This window comes from Diadema antillarum, unplaced genomic scaffold, assembly GCF_040938485.1.
Source record: "Diadema antillarum isolate AM-2024a unplaced genomic scaffold, OU_Dant_1.0 seq00000163_RagTag, whole genome shotgun sequence".
In the NCBI taxonomy this organism is placed as follows: Eukaryota; Metazoa; Echinodermata; class Echinoidea; order Diadematoida; family Diadematidae; genus Diadema; species Diadema antillarum.
This window is the reverse complement of record NW_027271234.1, coordinates 490,380-504,627: the sequence shown is the minus strand read 5'-3', so window position 1 is coordinate 504,627 and position 14,248 is coordinate 490,380. Positions and strand designations below refer to the sequence as shown.

The following is a 14,248-nucleotide window of genomic DNA, read 5'->3' as shown; positions in this document are numbered from 1 at the left end:
GCTACATATGTCAGCAAACAAAACATACAGTACTTCCTTTCTTGTAATGAAGAGAAAACATCCATGTATAACAAAGCTTTTAAGGATGTAGCTGAAGTAGTTGAAAGAAGAGTCATTAGTGGACATGAGGTTCTTAAAATGAATGACCTTACACACCAAATGAACAGAAATTTGGCATCACATGGTTTGTCATCATCATACCCGCCATGGCGACTTAAATCACGTCTCAAAAAGGAATTTGGTACAAAATTACAATTTTCGCGTCCATCACGTAGAGCATCACAAGTTGTGTTTGCCACAGATGTGAGTGAAAAAATCTTGAGTTCAGGAATCACAGAAAAAATACAGAGACGTGAGAATGAAGTAGAAGCAGGAATTGAAGATTTCTGTAATCTGCGCAGTGAAGGCTCAGATGATCCAGACGAACTGCGATATGCATTCACAACTAGTTTGCAGATTCACAAAGACATTCATTCTGTACCACAATTGCCCTGGCCACCACGTCCAGAACATATGACTGAGAACAATATTGTCCTACCAAATACTCTCTACAATAGCTTGGCATGGATGATAGGTGGGGACAAACAAAATGAGGTATTGCTAGAAAATGATGAGCAAAGTTTAGCATCAGATCAGCCAACTACCAGGTCACGAACGCCTTCAGGTACTACCGGGAATTCACTCGATGAACTGCATTGGAGGGAAAAGAGGGTATGTGTGACAGATGACATTCACAAGAAAATACTCTCTATAGGACAAGATATTATTCATGCAGCAACTTCTGGTCGCACACTACATGTAACTGTGAAGCATGTGTTAATAGCAAAAGCAGTGCAACAAAAGACAGGAAGTATGGCGGTAGTAACCCTGCTCAACCAGAATCAGCATGCAATGAATAAGACAAAGCTCCAGGAGATGGACACAGCAACTGCTGAGCTCATTTTAGCACAAGATGACCTTGGCTACCACATGCCACAGGGCATGGTTCAAAACATTCCTCCTCTATTTGGATGGGATAATAATGATTTCAACAACCGAGGACATTTGTCTGGATCATCACAGGTTCATGATACTACAGGATACATGGCACAACCAAGCCTGGACAAATCAACTCATACAGTGGCAGCTGACAGAGTGACAGAGCTGGAGAGTCACCCCAAAACCAGACGAAGGTCTCTCAAGCCTACTGAACAAAACATCAAGTCATGCATCATCAGCAAGAGGACAGATCCTCCGCATTTCCCTAATGCTGCCAAGCAGCTGACAACCACAAACCCAGCTGTTGCAGAAGAAGCATGTGTAACTGACCTTGCATGGTTACTGATCAGACTAGATTCCAGCTTGAAAGAAAGTGTCAAGCCTGAGGATCAAAGAGTACAAGGATGGAAAGGCTTCAACAGCACAATACAGAAAACAATTCTTTCCTCTCAGACTACCACTCTCATGCCGCATAGCATTGGCTATTGCCAAACCATTCACAAGCCACCAGACAATGATGTTATCTACACATTTCTGTGCAGATCAGTAGAAATGACAGATAAGGTGATGGACCCTGATCATGGCAGGGGCAGATGTTCCGTCCAAGTTGCTGTTGATATGGGAATATGGTCCAAAGCCATCCAGGTCATTCTCAGCAAAACTACTTCTGACCCTCGGATGAATCGCATAGTACTCCACCAAGGACCATTTCATACAGCAATGAGGTTCCTAGCATGCCCTGGATTCCTCTTTGGCAGTGCAGGGTTAAGAAACATCCTCATAGAAGCTGGGATAATCGCGGAAGGGTCTGTCAACAGAGTTCTTCAAGGAGATCACTGGGAACGAGGATTTTATGCACATTCCCTGGCCGCTGAAGCATTTCAGAGACTTCGTTTCATATCCTTTGTTGATCAGCTAGAGAACAACGACTTATGTGAAGCTCTGAAGCAAGATGTTGATACTTTGCGTCAGAACCCATCTCATGCTGCCCTAAAGAAGCTGGTCAATGGAGATACCTTCAAAGATGTTGCTCATCTGTACAGTGATTACATCGAGACTTTGGGCCCAAATGGCAAGTTCTGGTCATCGTATATTGACTTGATTGGAATACTTCTGCGCCACGTTCGAGCTTCACGTACAGGGAATTGGACTCTGCATATCAACTCTGAATTAGAGATGCTTCTGTGGTTTTTCGCATGTGGGAGGTCAGTGTATGCAAGATACAAGCCGCTCTATCTACTCATGATGCTTAGGCTTTCTGAAACCCATCCAGATGCTGAGGAACAGCTTCTCAATGGAAACCTGTTCACAATCCAGAAGAGCACACACCCGTTTTCCAGAATACCTGCTGATCAAGAAACAGAGATGGGTGTCAACAGGGACTCAAAGTCACCAGGAGGTATCACAGATATAAGCATGAATCCTGCAGCCACCCTGAAGTGGGAAGTGTTGTCAACCGAGAGGGCAGAGTTCGTGCGGCACATGTCGGTCCTGACAGGTGATCTGAACAACGCGACATACTCACCTGATGATGCTGGCAGAAAACGAATTCAAAGAGATGAGGAAAATGTCCAGCTTATCATGAACACAATTGAGAAATGGAACAACCCTTTCACAGACAATGGGCCACTTTGTCACATTTCCTCTGGAAGACAGGCGTCAGAAGAAGTAGCAACGGATCTGTTAGGAGCTCATGACAAAGGAAGAGAAGCACTGATCCAGTTCACTACAGACAGATTGCAAACACATCCTGATCCTGTAACTTCAGATGATTTTCAAGATGAAACAGAACTCACAGAGCAGACAGGATTCTATGACAAATGGCCGAAACTCACACTGAAAACCTTTGCATCAATGTCTAATCCAGCAAGAAGAAAAATCCAGGGGAAGACACTGATGATGCGATATACCAGAGACCTTTTTCACAAAATGATTATCATTGCTTTGAACAGAGGGTTCAACGTTGATGAAGTACTTCAGTATCCTCTTGGGCCATTGCCGTATTCTTTGGCAACAGAATCTGGAGATCTTGCAAAAACGACCAAGTCTGATTTGATGCATGAACTGGAAAAACTTGTTGAGGCAGAAGAAACGCCAAGTCCGACAACTCCTCAAGTCATCATAATGGATGCAATGGCTCTCATGCAATCGTTGAAACTTGCTAACAATTCAACATTTGGAGAACTTGCTGAAACTGTCATGAAGATCATCATGAAGCAAGTGAACTCTGGAGAAAGAATGTACATGTGCACTGGGTGTGCGACACCTATCAAAACATTTCAATCAAGAGTGCTGAACGGAATTCCCGGATGAAGTCGGCAGAAGGCAGCTTCGCGACCATAATCTCTCATCGAGAACAGAGGGTTGACAAACAATTCAAGAAAGCTCTTAGAGACGGTAAGTTCAAGGAGTCATTAGCAGACTTTTTGATTGAGGAGTGGAAGCAGCCCAAATACGCCAGCCTGATTGGCAAACATGTTCTCTATGCAACATCTGGAACCAAATGCTTTGCTTTCAGCGTTGAACATAACCTCATGAAATGCCAAGAAGTTGAAGACCTCATCTACAACATGGAAGAAGCAGACCAACGATTGATTCTACATGCTCATTTTTTGTCTGTGCATTTACCTGAGGCACCTATTGTGATAAGATCACCCGACACCGACGTCATGGTTCTTGGGGTAGCAGCATGTGGAATAGGCTGGATAGATAGCAAATGTCTTTTCCTCACAGGAACAGGCTCAAGAAACAGATACATTAATCTAACAGCAATCGCAAAGAAACTTGGAAAATCTGTCTGCGATGGCTTGATAGGTGCTCACCCTTTCACAGGATGTGACAGTACTTCAGCCTTTAAGGGAAAAGGAAAGGCCAGTGTTCTGTGGCTTCTACAAAATGATGTAACCTTCTGTTCTGCAATGTCATTGCTTGGGCGTAGCGTTTCACCGTCAAATGCCTTGTATGAGTCTTGTGAGGTAGCAACATGCATATTGTACAGTTTCAATTCCAGGAGTAAGAAGCTCACTCCTCCTCCAGCTCTAACTGTCAATGAGTTGAGGTCCACGATGTTTTCATCCGGGACGTCTGATCCAGGTAAACTTCCTCCATGCCAGAGCGCCCTGAGGAAGAAGGTGCAGAGAGCAAACTTCCAGGCATACATTAATAGAAACTGCATAAATGCCGCTCAAAGCATTCCATCTCCACATGGTCATGGGTGGATTGTCACAGGTCCCAAGGATCTCCAGATTGATTGGATGGATGTTCAGCCAGCACCATCGATTGTTTTGGAAATGACGTGTTGTGGCTGCAAGTCTCTGTGTGAGACAAATCGATGTGGCTGTAGAAAGCATGGACTGAATTGCACAAGTATCTGTTCTTGTTCAAAAGACTGCGCGAATCAACCAAGTACTTCAGAGGATTTTTCTGACGAGGAACCTTCAGACAATGGAGCTTTTGAGTCGGAAATCCAAAGCTCAATACATGAACATGATTCTGACATGGATGATGAGTTTGTATACTAGAGCTATACTGAATTATGAGCAGTGTTGCTGTATGAAATCGCTGAGTGAAACATCAGACACGGACTGAATAGTTATGTACTGAATAGTTTTATCTGGTTAGAGGATCACTTCACAGAAATGTACAGTTATGATATGTATAACCCTTGAATTGCACAGAATATCGTGCGCGTCTTGAAGATACCTTATCTTTTTTTTTTTTGCAGAATTGCTTTAATTTTGCAAAACTTTTCCCACAAATTTTGTAGTTGTCATTCTTGCGATTAGATTATCGCTTCTGAGACCTGACTGTATTATACATTTTTGTTTGCTGAAGGTAATATAAATCGTTCCACTTTGTTTTCTTATTTCATCGGACTATTACAAAAAAGACAAATATGCAAATTTCCCCCATTTTTTTTTAAAAATGTAGACAGGAGTATTTGCTGTGGATAAAAAAATGTTTTGTCAGAGTTCCCATCTATGTGATGACAACTTAAATGATCTTATGTATCCATTGTTCCATTTAATAATAACCAATGAATGTGCTGAATATATGTAGAATTTGAAATCTAAAAATCACCATGATTTTTGCGTTTGGCACTCAGCAAAAAAATTATACATTTTTGTTGTTGTTACAGAACATAATACAGTGTACGTTTCTTTCCTATAGTAAATGATTATCTTGTCTACCAGGTAATTGTATCTATCATTTTTTTTTTTTTTTTTGCTTTTCACAGCAGTATTGTTATGACCGTTTTCCGCTGAAAAGGTAGCAATAAAATCATGCTTTATAGATATTTTATGTTAAAAGGATATACTCAAATTCTGCAGGTTGCCTTACTTTTAATGATTCCCAGAAACTTATATTGTTAATATTTAGAAGTCAGTTTTACATGGTTTTTAAGGGCAAAAATTGTAAACAAAAACTTGTGGTTGATGGAACTGGGTTTCAAGAAGCTAACCCTTACTCTCTTGTAATCTCTATAGTGGCAGAATTTATGTTAAATCATGTACTCGCATCAGCATAAAATTCCTGTCATTTCAGGTTATTTTATTATACCCGTAGTTCGAACTCACAAAAATATCGCCGCTCAAGCTATTCGGTATTGATGTGCTCTTTTTCATTACTGGCATCAAAAGTTTAGGAGGCTGTTTGCCACTGGCAAAACACGTAAACTGAGTTGCATTCAGCTTATTAGAAATTGGTATTGCATTGACAGTGGTCATATAAATGTACAGGTATATGAAATTATATACATATTTTTTTTTTCATTTTTCCTAATTAACAGTTTATTCATTGTACGTGTTTTTACCACATATCTATTTTGGCGGTTATGCGCAGTGCAGTTTTACCTCATAGGCCTATGTCCACGCGAGGAGTGCAATGCAATGCCGAGGTGTGAAAATTAGCTCCCTGGTATTTTTGTCACTTCTTGGAGGGAAGTCACTAGACCATTACAGTATTACATGTGCCCATGTAAACACATTGGTGCAAATGCATTAAAGCCATTTTTTTTTTAAGTTTAAGATGTGAACTTGTCAACAGTGTACGATATCGCCTGCAATTCCGTAAAATTTGAATTGTGTCTCAATCTCAGAAAATCTCGGTCTAAATGTTGAAAATGTGCATGGTCTTGTTTGTAGAGAAAGTGGAACTCGAAAAGAAAACACGTTTTTTGGATCAGTTGACCCTCTGTGAAGTTTTGGGAACAGATGCGCGTAAATACATAATATTATGTAAAGGGAGTTTGCAAGTTTGAGACATTAAAACTCTTGAATCAAGTACATGACTGACCTCTACTTTTCTTCAAATATTGATTATATAACAAACAACATTTTTGAAACGTTTCAAGATAATCCTTTGGTCCCTCTCTGATTTATGCTGCATCAAGCATTTTCATGATTTTCCTTTTTTGAGAAAAATACAAAAAATGAGGTTTTTTCCTTAAAATCTCCATCTAGTTATCACAATAACCACAAAAAAGGTATCAACTTGTAGAAAATTTTATTCTCTTTCATATGACGTCAAATTTGTTGAAATTTGATGTTTCTATCAAGTTCTATCATTCAAATAACAAATTTAGTAAATATGGCGGCCATTTTGGACGCCATCTTGGATTTGGAGGCTTTCGCAACAAATTTTTTGAGGTAGACTAGTGGAATGTTGTTTGTTACAATTCAAACTTGAAGACAAGCATGGTCTACTTAGTTTGTAGAGAAAGTGGAACTCGAACAGTAAGCACGTTTTGGGATCAGTTGACCCTCTGTGAAGTTTTGGGAACAGATGCGTTTGAATACAATATTATGTAAAATGAGTTTTCAAGTTTGAGACATTATAACTCCTGAACCAAAAACGATACTGACCCCTAATTTTCTCCAAATATTAATTATATAGTGAACAAAATTTTTGAAAAGTTTCAAGATAATACTTTGGTGTCTCTTGGATTTATGCTGAATCAAGCATTTTCATGATTTTCGTTTTTTGAGAAAAAAATCAAAAAAATTAGGTTTTTTCCTTAAAATCTCGATCCAGTTATTACAATAACCCACAAAAATGGTATCAACTTATAGGAAATTTTATTCTCTTTCATATGACATCAAATTTGTTGAAATTTGATGTTTCTATCAAATTCTATCATTCAAATAACAAATTCAGTAAATATGGCGGCCATTTTGGACGCCATCTTGGATTTGGAGGCTTTCGCAACAAACTTTTTGAGGTAGACCAGTGGAATCTTGTTTGTTACAATCAAAGCTTGAAAATAAGCATGGTCTACTTAGTTTGTAGAGAGAGTGCAACTCACTCGAAAAGTAAGCGACTTTTTGGGGTTTGGCCCTCCGGTTATAAGTGGTTATTTTTGGACTGACCATGCAATGATAACACTATCAATCTCATCATTAGTTGACATATAAACATCTTGCCATCATCACAGGATAATGCAATTATTAGATGTTCATGCTTCATACAAACATATCATCACTATGAGCAATCAAAACCTCTGCTTGGCAAAGCTGCACATCATGTTTGATTTCAGTTTTATAATTGCAAATACCATACTGTACATACTGGTACAAATTATGACAAATATGTAAACATCAACCCTTGATCAGATGAGATAAGAAGAAAGAAAACAAAATTGACTCACCCTGCCTCACTCTGGGTCTCCTCCGTGGCACTGGGTCCGGGGGGTTCTCTACTCTGGGCTTGGGAGCCGGCTTGGCCCGCTCCTGGAAGGTGACGGCTGCCAGCGTCCCCGTTGAGCTGAGGATGGCGGGCTTCTTGGGCGGGGTCTGGGGTTTCAGTGGTAGGTCCTGGGCCAGGAATGCCTGGTTTGCCTCGGGCACTTCATCGACTGCAGTCTGGGGGCGTGTGGTGACTGGGGTGGTAGAATGAACTGCATTTTCCTGCAGAAAGAGAGTAGTGTTCAAGGTGTTAAAGGTATACATTATGTAACAATAAGTCTTAGTATTCAGTCGTTTTTATTAATTAGTCTTTTTACTTGACAGCAAATAAAAACAGAGAAATAACCTTTAATCTCTCTTGCATACACCTCTTTTGTTCAAGGATTTTGAATCCATGTACTAGTGTACCAATTTATCCATGATACATTTATCACTCCTCGTCAGAAACTGATCTGGCCAGAAATTGCTCATATATCATAATTTCAGTTTGTATCTTGCTGTTAGTATACTGACCACAACAATGGTCATTCAGTTTCTGAATCAAAACATTCCGCATGGCAATATGCAGCTAATGCATATCATACAAAAGGGCACCTGAGTCTATCAAAGAAATGCCAGTAACAGGTACTGAGTTAACTTTTTCTGTTCTTTTCTGTACATCGATGAGGTCAAGATGCCTTTTCCTTTGTAAAGTTTACTGAAAGTGAGCATGAATGAGAGATAGCCAAAGTCTTCCATTCACAATACTAATGAAATACATTCACAAGCAAGTATTCACACCTGTACCAACAGCCAATGAGCGGTACAGTTGTACAAGGACAATAGCACTCTGTTGAGTTAAAGATCATCTGGTTCCATGTTCGGAGTATAGGTGGCTGGCAATAACATGTGTTTTGCTGTCACAAGTGCCTTTGAAAGTCTTAACAGTATGAAATTTACCATGATTTGAGAAGAAGCAAGACTGCAGTGTTCATGACTTATTTACAATCAAATCAGATAATGTCAACCTTCTGAGTACTTTTACAGTGAAACCCAAGGAAAAACATGAATTTTTGTGGAATATTCAGAGACAAAATTGGTCTAAGGATCGTTTGCTACCTTGATTGGCAAGGCCACACTCGTTAAACCATTGACTGTGCTAGTTACCTCCTGGATAGCTGAGATCTCAGCATCCTGCTTAGATATGACTGGCTTGCCTTGTAGCATCACATTCAGGTTAGCCACATCCCCTGTGCTCCTGACGGGCAGTACTCCCACTGTCTGGACATGGGGTTTCCTCATCTCTGTCGGGGCAAAGAACAGTATAAGGTTAGCATCAAGCCACTCTGTGCAATGTTTTATAGGACAGTAAGGAATATGATATTAATATGAAAGAACATTTAGGGTTTTTACATTTTTATTTTTTCTTTAACTGTGAGTTTTTTGTATTCATACATGCATTTTTTTCTAGATGCATGGCACTTTTAGTCGGCAGACTTACTGTTATGCTTTCTTTTTATTTGCAATAAAACCGAAATGGAAATGAACTCTATCTTTCCTTTAGCCTTTTATGTGCCCGGACACTTAACCATAACTTGCTATACATGGTCATCAGCATGTGGATAATTCCTATAAACTTGACTTATATTGCTAGTACGCCAGCCCACTCAGGTGTAACAATGTGCTTCAGTCCAACAGGAAGGCCATGGCAACGCAATAGGGATCATCAATGGGATCGGACAATCTTTATTCACTGGCAATGGCATCTGTGCCAATGGGCGAAGAAAGCGCTCCAGAAGACATCTGACATGACTGTCTTTGAAACTTTATCTGTCCAATTCATGTTTTATGACGGAAGGCATATCTCTATCACTGTGGCTAGTTCAGAAGGTGCCCTACATCACAAAATTTGCAAGAGTTATCCCTGCAAGCTCAAAAAGTTTACCTTCCACTGTGACCGTGTCTGCCTTGCTGTAGGGAAATCTCTTGGTCTGGGATTGCTGTGGGGCCACGCTGCTCTTGTTAAGTGGGTTGTACGTTGGAACTGTGCCTGTGTCCTGGAAGAGGCAAAAGAAAAAATTATAGTATCAAAGACTCTACCAGCATACCACTCAATACAGCTTGTATAGGATCATCTGCTCAATTTTACATCACCCCCCCTTCCCTCCCCCCCCCCCGAAAAAAAAACCAAAACATTATTTGCTTAGTTGTATGAAGAATACAAGGGGTCTCTCTAGGAAGTTTGAGCAGAATGTACTCTCTTTGAGTGTCATGATGAAATTGTCATGATTTGATAGCATTTGATGACATGAATGATTTTCATACACACAATAAATGAGGATAAAGCAGGTGACCTTTATAACTATGGCTATGTCCACACTACATCACACTGGCTGATTAACTGACATTAGAATAATCTAGAAATATGTGTTCTGTGCTATCTTTGGGGAATGATTACAAAAAAAGTGTTGTGTGTGTGTGTGTGTGTGTGTGTGTGTGTGTGGTTTTTTTACACAAAATAAATGGCAGTATTTTACAAAGTAACTTCACTCTTATTGTGTATTCAACTACGTACATATTTTGGTGGTGGAACAGGCTTTAACAGGTATTCTTCGTCAAAGTGGGGCTCCGAATTCCGAAGGTAAGGCATGCACTTTTTTCCAAAGTCTTCACCAAGTTCCCTGTATGAAAAAGAAAGGATGTGATTACTCAAAATGAAAGATCAGCATGCTGGTAAAGAAAAAAAAATGGATGAATGAAAATTAATATAAACATGCATTTATTCCATGAGCATTGAAATGAGGGCGACACATTTTTGGAAAGTTTTGTCACATAGCATGTTAAGTCTTCATCAAAATATGCTGTCACAGTATTCTTATCCAATCCAATTCCTCAGTTTTTTTGGAGTTTTTTAAACTCCGCACAATTTGCAATATTTCAGAAAACTTTACCTTGGAAGTGTAGATAAAATTGTGTCCTTAAAATTAAAGGAGATGTGTCCATGGTAGCAACATACATTACACAACTGTGTCCTTGAAATAAAAGGAGATCTGTCCATGAGAACAACATACGTTGGCATTGTTGGTTCTTTGTAAAAGAATATGAATGGAAGGGCAGGTGGAAAAGTTACTGAGAGTCAAACCTCCAGAATGCATCAGCATGCACCACACATTTAATGCTCTCCCCATACATTTGCCGCTTTACTGTCAGTATTTGTGATTATTTCAGTGTTGGAAAAAAATGCAATCATACAGCTTACCAGGTAGCTTTTCAAAGTAAAGTCATTCACTTGATTAAGAAGACAAATCTTATTGTTTTAGTCAAGGAGAACTATTACAAAGGAAAAAGATATACTTACACACTGTGGACTTTGGCACTGCCATCATATCCATGAGCCAGGAGAGACAACATGCAAATGATAAGAAGATATGTAGATTCAGGTACATAGATCCAGACAAAGGAACTAGCTTAGGAGCAAGAGCATTGCACAGATTTTTTTACTGGTAGCATGTAGGCCTACAGGATATTTGACTGTCGTACCACATTACCACTCATGTTGATAAAAAAAAACATTGCTGAGAGCAGGCTTCTTTTATTTCATTTTCTTTAACAGACACACAAGAACCATCCCATTTCAGACAGTTGAGCAAAAAAAAAAAATTGTTTTAATGATTTTATACTATAATATATGATTCTGATAAAATTATAATTCTGATTATACTGTCATATTGCAACAGAAAGTAGTTTTAGCTTTAATAATTGATGGATGCAATTCTTCATGCACATGTGAATTCTGTAATCTGAACCAGTACAATACATTTTGACCATGGAAGAGTATATTGACAAATCCATACACCTAAAACATTCAATCATCTTTTAGCATACTTTGAATTGAATTTTTGTAAACTGCAAACTTCACATGTCGTTTTTTTTTTTTTCTAATCTTAAACAGATGACTCAATTCAAGAAAGGCAATGCCCAAAATGAAAGACTCATCATACACAGAAAAGTGGTTCATATCATGAGGAAAGTAATACTTCATATTTTGTCACTATTAAATCACATACTTACATAATATTCTACAAATCTATAGAATAAAGACAATAAGCACTGGAGAAGGACATCATTATATGACATTACAAGTCATTAATTGCATTTCAAGGTGTGCGAATGGCGATGGGGTTTTATTTTCACCTGATTTTCAGCTCTTTTGCTTTGATCTTCTGCTCCAGCAACTCCTGCTCCTTGCGGATGTCTTCCATGCCCAGCTGGGACTTCCTCTTGATGTCCTCAATCTCCTTCTTGATGCGCAGCATCTCGGCCCTCGTGGGGCCGCTGCGGAACTGACCCCTGTCTTCCATTTCACTCGATCTGCATTGCAATCAGATGGAGAATTGCATGATCTCTACAGTATGAGGACAGGAAACTGACATTGACTGTCATTGTCAGTCAAATGGCTCAATGTACAACTTTCTACAAAAAAAGTGCTGTGGTGTACGGAGAGGTTCTAGACTCCATGAGCTCCAAGAGGTTATGGGTTGACTAGAGTAGTAGAGGTCTATATACCCAGTGTATAGAACCTTGGATGAACAACATGTTTTACCGGTAATCGCTTTTTCCTCTTTGTCTCCTTGAGCAACTTGTAAAGTTGTAACTAGGGAGTGTTTCAAGATGTATAGACGGTCTAGAGCTAGATAGATTGATCTAACAATGTTAGACCACTCTAAAATCTAAGTGTAACTAGAAATAAATCTCAAATAATCTCTGGATCATGGTAACCACTGCAAACATCAAATTGGGCAATCCTCCTGAAATACCGAAACACACGATACATGTACATAAAGAATGACAACATACGATACGAGTGCGAGTGGCAGCGCTTTATGCAGTTTCGTAGGAAATGACTGGCCGGAGGGACCCTCCTGGCCACAGAATGCAGATAAACCAAATCTCAATTGGAATCTAGATTTCTTAAGTCACAATTTCAATCTCTGTGAAATACTGACGATTGTCTGGAATGGGATTTCGTGAAGCCATATCCCCAACGATAAATAGTACAGACTGCTCTTTCGGTCTAAGAGGCGAGAGGCAACGCTATACCCGCACGCAACGAGCCCGAAGAAAGCAGCAGATATTGGAATGCACCATATACGCGTCCACAACGCTGCCAGAGTTTCGGGGCAGATGACGTTCGATACACGGCACCTTTTACTGCCACCGCGGGTCAATTGTCGCTGCGCTGTCTGATCATTGTTGGTATTACAATTTCTCTCCCTTATAAACTGTTGTATATCAGTATGACAGTTCAGCTATCAAAATAATGTACTTACAGGTACTGCTTGGTCTCAGTATATTTACGGAGTAATTGTGAAAGAAGACATTATTCTGAACATCCCTCCTGAATGAGTTCCGAAATGCCAGAATTGTTGATAGCGTAGTCTAGTTACCGGATGATGTCCAAGTGATAACTATTATGATTGGACAATTTGGAGAGTTGAGCCGTCAAAGGTATCCTTATAGCCAATAGACATCGATCTTCTATAATAACTCCTTACCCCGCAGCGTATAGCTCACAAGAGGGCAGCAAACATATTTCAGTCTAATTCTTAGCTTCTGACGTACACGCTAACATGGCACCTATCCAACGTTCTGGGCACCAATCCTGCGCTTCAGCCCTTGACATTAAACATCGTACTCTCTGTTCTTGTTAGTACGTTATGCTTTTTCTTCAATAAAAACATTAAAAACATCGTAATTTCTTAAGATGAGCTCAGCTCAGTGTCGAATGGTTACCACTCTTCTCCTCGAAAAAAGTTTTGTTTGTTTATTTGTTATTTTCGATTAAAACTAGTAGTCTGTAATTGCGAAAAGATTCAGTTCTTTTGTCATGTTTGTTTCTTAACAGATGAAGGTATTCCAGCTTGATAACTGGGATATTGTGGTGACGTTTTCTCTTCTTTTTAATTTTGTTTTTGCTCTTGTGTGTGTGTGTGTGGGGGGGGTAGCTGAAACCATGCAAAGGAGCCTTTATGCTAGGGGATAGAGCCTTTGTGTTTCTTTTCTTTCTACCTTTATAAATTTAGTCTTGTTTTCGACCCCCCCCCCCCATAAACTTAGTGTAGACTCGATTTAGGAATAACATTTCATGAACTGTAATTCAAATGTCGTTTTGTACTGTTGTTGCTGTTTTTATTCGGGTTCTACTTGTTCTATTTGACCAGATCGTATCCTCAAATAGTCAAGTTGCAAAGCGCAAGACTTCCAGGGCTGTTAAAATGAAAAAAAAAAATTCCCTCTATTTTCTGTATTTGTTTCCCTTTTTATTCAATTTTCTTTGTAAATGTGTTAAGTTCAAGGGTAACAACGGGCCATGGGCCTGAGGGGAGGGGCACAGAACTTTATGAAAATGTAAAGATTTATTGGAATTTTAAGTTTGGATTATTTATTCAGCTTTCTTTTTATTTTGATAGTTGCCGATTGTACTTTGCCCTATTAGATTATTGTATAGCCAATTTGTAGCCCAAAGCGCATGTGGGGGTTCCGCAGTCCAAAACAAAGGAATCTGCCAACAAAATTTTATCAAAGGTGATTGCACAGGTTAACAAAGA

The 14,248-nt window shown here is 39.4% G+C and overlaps 1 protein-coding gene across 1 annotated transcript in view; it reads right to left on the bottom strand.

The window, feature by feature from the left end:
* LOC139728064 (uncharacterized) overlaps nt 1-12,001 on the bottom strand; it is a 46,819-nt gene extending 34,818 nt beyond the window's left edge. Inside the window, exons 1-6 of the mRNA XM_071639027.1 lie at nt 11,835-12,001; nt 10,999-11,016; nt 10,216-10,321; nt 9,586-9,697; nt 8,808-8,944; nt 7,635-7,883 (exon numbers count right to left, since the gene is read on the bottom strand). Of these exons, the coding sequence (XP_071495128.1) occupies nt 7,635-7,883; nt 8,808-8,944; nt 9,586-9,697; nt 10,216-10,321; nt 10,999-11,016; nt 11,835-12,001 (789 nt within the window). The remainder of the gene's footprint in view (nt 1-7,634; nt 7,884-8,807; nt 8,945-9,585; nt 9,698-10,215; nt 10,322-10,998; nt 11,017-11,834) is intronic.
* Between the last annotated feature and the right edge of the window lie 2,247 nt (nt 12,002-14,248).